This window comes from Neolamprologus brichardi, chromosome 10, assembly GCF_056152115.1.
Source record: "Neolamprologus brichardi isolate AB-2024 chromosome 10, ASM5615211v1, whole genome shotgun sequence".
Classification (NCBI taxonomy): domain Eukaryota; kingdom Metazoa; phylum Chordata; class Actinopteri; order Cichliformes; family Cichlidae; genus Neolamprologus; species Neolamprologus brichardi.
In genome coordinates this window covers 14,739,337-14,746,260 of record NC_142113.1, presented here as the reverse complement: position 1 = coordinate 14,746,260, position 6,924 = coordinate 14,739,337, and the positions used below count along the sequence as shown (strand labels likewise).

Sequence of the window (6,924 nt, the reverse complement as noted above, 5' to 3'; positions counted from 1 at the left end):
GAAAATTACTAAGCTGCTCAGATATGTGTAGAGGGGATTTCTAAACACTAAAATAATAAATCTGAGGCCAGATCTTTAAAATATTTTTGTTATTTGGTTCAAATAATGATTTTTCTGAGTTTAAGAAGAACTTCTTTTACTATGACAGCATGACTATTTACTTCTTTCCTTTTCAACAGGAATAGTGAAGTGCACTGAACATACCACTGGATAGCACCAGAGGAAATTTCAGCATTCATATTTTAATGTTAGGGTTATGTGCAAAGCCTGTGTGTGAACACAACAGCAAAACTGAGACTGCGTGTGCTGTTCATGAAGGAGTCGTGTCCTGTGCTGTTTGAGTGCCAGCTTTGTTGTTGTTACAAGATGGAAGGATGAGGATGTGTTCACAGTAGGAAACACAGAAGAGCCACCAGGAGGGCTCAAGAAGGTGACAGATGAATGTGTGTGTGTGTGTGTGTGTGTGTGTGTGTGTGTGTGTGTGTGTGTGTGTGTGTGTGTGTGTGTGTGTGTGTGCGTAATGTTTAATACTATACAATGTAGCAAATCTGCAACTTGATAGTGTTAAATAAAATGATTTTCTTTTAAACTTGAAGCTTTGAAAAACTCTCCTTTTGCATTAGGACAGAAATTAATATGACAAAGACTCTTTTCAAATTTGTTTAGGCGAATAGAAAATATTTTTAAAGATGTATATGGAAAACATGTTGATGCAGAAACATTTATTGAAGCTTCTGAGCTATTTGTGTAATCTTCTCTTAAAGATATCAGATAGATCTGGCCTTTAGATTGGGAATTTAACATCTCATACAAAATTAAAGTTTTTAATTTAAATTTGGTAGAATTCTATTTCAAAGAAAAACAAGATTCTCTGCTAGGTTAATGACATCACATTCTACATTCTAAGCAGATGACATCACACTCAATTTGCTCTATCAGATCAAAGGAAACAGATCAAAGGAGCACATGACATCATCTCAAAAGTCCTTAAATAGGACCACAGCGTGCTCTCAGTATATCTCAGAACTGTGCGACTCTTTAGGAACACACCACGAGCCAACCTTTAGGAAAAAGATTTGAAACGTTCAGTGTATGCCACGAACACAAGTCCAAACCCTTATCAAATAGAAAAAATCTTCATTGTACATTGTAAGAGCAAAGACAAGAAGAATGCAGAGTATGCAGCAAAACCTTGATCCCCAGGAAGGAACCTCATCGGCCGCTGTTCGCCCTAACACAAAAGCGAAGCAGCCAAACCCAAAGCAAAGAGGGAAAAACCAGGCACCAAATGAGGTGACTTCATCTGCCAAACCAAAGGGCAAAAACAAGAATAAAAAGCAAAAAAATGCAAACCCAAACCCCAGAGCCAGAAACCCTGGACCCAATCGAGGGCCTGTGCCACATCAGCCCAATCCCCACTTTAACCCCAATAATGGGCCTGGGCAGCATTGGTACAATCCACACTTTTTACCGAACCGAGGGCCTGTGCCACATCAGCCCAATCCCCACTTTAACCCCAATAATGGGCCTGGGCAGCATTGGTACAATCCACAGTTTCTACCGAACCGAGGGCCTGTGCCACATCAGCCCAATCCCCACTTTAACCCCAATAATGGGCCTGGGCAGCATTGGTACAATCCACAGTTTCTACCGAACCGAGGGCCTGTGCATCATCAGCCTGACTTTAGAACCAATGATGGACCATCTCAACCACAGCCTAATCCTCACTTAATGCCAAATGATGGCACACGTCCATATAGTGAGACTGATGAACTGCCTGCACTGAGATTCCACCTGCAGAAGGCTCAGCACATGTGGAAAATCAATCTCCACAAAATGTCAGCTGTAAACGACAGAGCCTCTGCGACTAAAACCCAAAATGATTGGCTTCACCTGCAGCTAAAGTGCTGCAGAGAAAATGCTGAGAAAACCATTCTTGAGCTCCAAAAACAACTGGAACAGGCTCGCAGAAGCAGAACCGAGGAGAATCTCACCCCTGATGTGAGTGAGGCTCCTGTTCAAGACAGCAACACAGCTGTCACAGCTGCAGAGCTGAGTGTGGACGCTTCAACACAAACTACAGAAGCTCCACACCCAGACTCTACACAGGTGAAAACTGTTCGGGAAGCTGAGTTGGAGGTCCAATGTAAAAAACAGCAGGAAGAGATCGAACAACTCCGCGAGCAGCTCCTCAAAACACAGAAAAACCTAGAAGAGGAAGTTGCAAAGCACAAAGAACAGGAAGAAAGAGCCCCCTGTGAGTTTGTCAAACTCAAAGCCAAACTCTGTATCAGTGAGGCTCTTTGTGACAAAAATAATTTGGAGGTCCAAAACTTAAAAGAAGAGCTGGAAAAAACCAGAGCTTTCTACCTGGAGATTGTAACGAGGAAAAACCAGGAGAACACAACAATCCGCAAACAACTCAAGCAAACAGAAGATGAAAAGATCATTCTTCAGGAGTCTTTGCGGTCTCTGCAAGAGACAATAAAAAAGGAAGAACCCGAGTCCAACGTTGGCAATCAGGATCATTCTCCAGCCCAAAAAGAGACAATAGATCAAAAAGAGACCAGGGTTAACAAAGCAGAAAATTCTCCAGCCCAAGTCGAGACACTCCAGGAGAATAAGCAAGAAAAAGAGGAGGCCAGTACTACCAAACCAGAAAATCCAGAGGCCCGAGATGACAACATGCCGAGAGAAAAGCCAAAAAAGAAAAAGAAGCACAACTGGTTTCTGAGACTGTTCACTTAAGTGACTTCAACTCTGTCTCCTATAAAATCAAAGTTATATACAACTAACTATTAGCAGTTACTTAGAGTCCCTAAACATCAATTTTAAAGCATATTTGCTTTAATATTTAGTTGTGTATACATTTGTCATCGGCTCCACCCCTCCCAACCGGTCGCGGCAGATGGCCGCCCCTCCCTGAGCCTGGTTCTGCCGGAGGTTTCTACCTTTTTAAAGGTAGTTTTTCCTCCCTACTGTCGCCAAGTGCTTGCTCATAGGGGATTGTTGGGTTTTTTCTTTAATTCAGTTCAGTTCAATTCATTTGTATGTAAATACTGTTGAATTGAATTGAACTGAATTAAAGAAGATTTATAGGAGACAAAGTAAGTCACAGAGTGAACCAGGGTATTATAACATCTTACCCATAAAAATAAAAAATTGCATTAACCAAAACATCTGTTGTCTGAACCTGTAATTTTGTCTCATTTAAAACATATAAAAATGTCAAATTAGAACAATCTAACAGCAGAAATAAAAATGTTTACACGCTGCTTGAGAACATTGTTCTGTGAATGATATTTACTGTATCTGTGCTGTTGATGCCTTTTGAAAGCATTCCTAATAGCATCTATCAAGTAATAAGCCTTGCTCAATGGTTCATGGAAGTATTAACAGTTTTAGTTACTGGCTTTGTAAATTGAAATTCTACAGCCTTACACTAGTAAACGCTTGAGCTACACGCGTAAGACAGGTACAGTCAGCTCAGTATCTAGTAGAGATGGACCGATCCGATATTAAATATCGGTATCAGTCCGATACTGACGTAAATTACTGGATTGGATATCGGAGAGAAATAAAAAATGTAATCCGATCCATTAAATATCAAAAAAAGCACCTCACAAAACTTGCGACACGGCGTAACTCGGCTCATAACCGTAGCACGTAGGAGCAGTGTGCTCACGTGATAGAGCGGCTGTGTGTATTTGTAGCCTCACTACCAAACCAGCATTTCATCTCCGATGAAGTTATCCCAGAGAGAAGTAAAGCAAGTGTGTAAGTTCATCTCTGAATGTTTGTAAAGCATTCCCACGTTAAGCTTAACAACCGATATATGGAGCGACTGCCTCTTCTCTCTCCCTCTCCTGTTGCTACTTCAATCATGAAACTGCTTAATGATCAGCTGATCGGCTTGCAAGTCCGTCTCTCTTCTTTGTTTTTGGCCCACTTCACGCCAGAAAGAGGAAACCAGCAGCTGAACAACAGCAGCACGTTTAACCTTGATAAGCTGTTGTTAGAATTTATTTAATATTACTTTCTACATCAGGATCCTTTTCTATGCAGCTGACGGCTGGTAACTGTGCAGGGGCGGATCTAGCAAAGTTTAGCCAGGGGGGCCGATAGGGCATGAACAGGGAAAGGGGGGCACAAAAACATACTTTTCTTTCTTATTCTCATTTAAAATGTCTAGCTTTTAATAAATAATTATCTGAATCTTACACCCAAAGGTTTAATCTTATGTAAAATATATATAAGTCCATTACTGTATATAGTAACTGTTAAGTCTAATATACCCTAGTAAGCTATACTACTTTCTCCTTTGGGAAGGTACCATCTGTGCAGTCTGCAATTCTGTTGAAGAAAGATGTTGAATCTTAATTATTCTTGAAATTTTTTTTTATTTCTGTGGATTTTTCCCACACTGCATCAAATTAAAGTTGATTACATCGATTAAGCATCATGAGGTGGAGGGTGGTTCCCTATTTTATTTTTTTTTGCTGGGAGTTGGAACCCTATTACGGTAGTTAGGTTGCTTAATATTTCTGCTAAGTACTCTTTAAAATACCAGAATAGGAAGGATGGAGTAGGTTTAAGTTTATTAGACTGATCAGTATTGCTGAATTATGAAATATTTTGGGTGCAGTGTATTTTTTACATACAGGTATAACAGAATAGCTTTAGTGTTGTTGTTTATTTAAACTTGAGTATGAACCTATGTATGAACTCATACAAAATGCAGCAATATATTTAAAAAAACAGTTTTATTGATTAAAAAACACACTATATCGGATTCATATCGGTATCGGCAGATACAGGAAAGTTTTCTCTTTGGCATCCACAGATGCAACAGCTCATAACTAAATGGTGCAAACAGAGGTGAATCCGCGTAAATATACTTTTCATATCTGAAAGTCCTGAAGAGAACAGTGTTATGTAAACAAGTAGAAAATTAGCTTTTGGTTGAAAATTTCTTTTTTGTAACAATGCTCTGTGGCAATAAACCTTACACCATTGGAAAGCCTGTTTATTTCCATTGAAATTGTGGCACATTTGCAAGTAATAAGCAGCACTTGTGCAATTGCCCCAACTCCTGGTAAACTGAAGACAGATTCAACCATCTGTGTGTTGAAAAATATTAATGAAATGCAGCCAAGAGGCCCATGGTGACTCTGGACGAGCTGCAGAGATCTACAGCTCAGGTGGGGGAATTTGTCCAAAGGACAACTATAAGTCGTGCACTGCACAAAGTTGGACTTTGTGGAAGAGTGGCAAGAAGAAAGCCATTGTTAACAGAAAACCATAAGAAGTCCCGTTTGCAGTTTGCCACAAGCCATGTGGGGGGACACAGCAAACATGTGGAAGAAGGTGCTCTGGTCAGATGAGACCAAAATGGAACTTTTTGGCCAAAATGCAAAACGCTATGTGTGGTGGGAAACTAACACTGCACATCACTCTGAACACACCATCCCCACTGTCAAATATGGTGGTGGCAGCATCATGCTCTGGGGGTGCTTCTCTTCAACAGGGACAGGGAAGCTGGTCAGAGTTGATGGGAAGATGGATGGAGCCAAATACAAGGCAATCTTGGAAGAAAACCTCTTATTAGTTAGGTTAGTTAGGTTGCTTAATATTTCTCTAAGTACTCTTTAAAACACCAGAATAGGGAGGATGGGAGGATGGAGTAGTTTATTAGATTGATCAGTTTTGCTGAACTATGAAATATTTTGGGTGCAGTTTATTTTTTACATACAGGTATAACAGAATAGCTTTAGTGTTGTTGTTTATTTAAACTTGAGTATGAACTTATACAAAATGCAGCAATATATTAAAAAAAAAACAGTTTTATTGATTAAAAAACACTATATGGGATTAATATCGGTATCGGCAGATATCCAAATTTATGATATCGGTATAGGTATCGGACATAAAAAGGTGGTATTGTGCCATCTCTAGTAAAGACTGCCTGCAGTTGGTAATTTTATGTATATAAATATGTTTCTTTCTTCACCCATATCACTGGAAAAATGCTTACAATACAGCGTGTTATTCGGCTTATTTTACCCCGCTGTGCTTAGTTGGGGACACAATTTCTTCATCAAACTAAAAAGAAAATTACTAAGCTGCTCAGATATGTGTAGAGGGGATTTCTAAACACTAAAATAATAAATCTGAGGCCAGATCTTTAAAATATTTTTGTTATTTGGTTCAAATGATGATTTTTCTGAGTTTAAGAAGAACTTCTTTTACTATGACAGCATGACTATTTACTTCTTTCCTTTTCAACAGGAATAGTGAAGTGCACTGAACATACCACTGGATAGCACCAGAGGAAATTTCAGCATTCATATTTTAATGTTAGGGTTATGTGCAAAGCCTGTGTGTGAACACAACAGCAAAACTGAGACTGCGTGTGCTGTTCATGAAGGAGTCGTGTCCTGTGCTGTTTGAGTGCCAGCTTTGTTGTTGTTACAAGATGGAAGGATGAGGATGTGTTCACAGTAGGAAACACAGAAGAGCCACCAGGAGGGCACAAGAAGGTGACAGATGAATGTGTGTGTGTGTGTGTGTGTGTGTGTGTGTGTGTGTGCGTAATGTTTAATACTATACAATATAGCAAATCTGCAACTTGATAGTGTTAAATAAAATGATTTTCTTTTAAACTTGAAGCTTTGAAAAACTCTCCTTTTGCATTAGGACAGAAATTAATATGACAAAGACTCTTTTCAAATTTGTTTAGGCGAATAGAAAATATTTTTAAAGATGTATATGGAAAACATGTTGATGCAGAAACATTTATTGAAGCTTCTGAGCTATTTGTGAAATCTTCTCCTAAAGAATTAAGATAGATTTGGCCTTTAGATTGGGAATTTAACATCTCGTACAAAATTAAAGTTTTTAATTTAAGTTTGGTAGAATTCTATT

General features: G+C 39.1%; 1 protein-coding gene across 1 annotated transcript; it reads left to right on the top strand.

The window, feature by feature from the left end:
* The first annotated feature begins 852 nt into the window (after positions 1-852).
* LOC148100876 (uncharacterized) lies at positions 853-3,171 on the top strand. The gene has a single exon (XM_087846825.1). It carries the CDS (start codon positions 1,171-1,173, stop codon positions 2,746-2,748), a length of 1,578 nt encoding a protein of 525 aa, XP_087702951.1. The 5' UTR covers positions 853-1,170; the 3' UTR covers positions 2,749-3,171.
* The last annotated feature ends 3,753 nt before the right edge of the window (positions 3,172-6,924 follow it).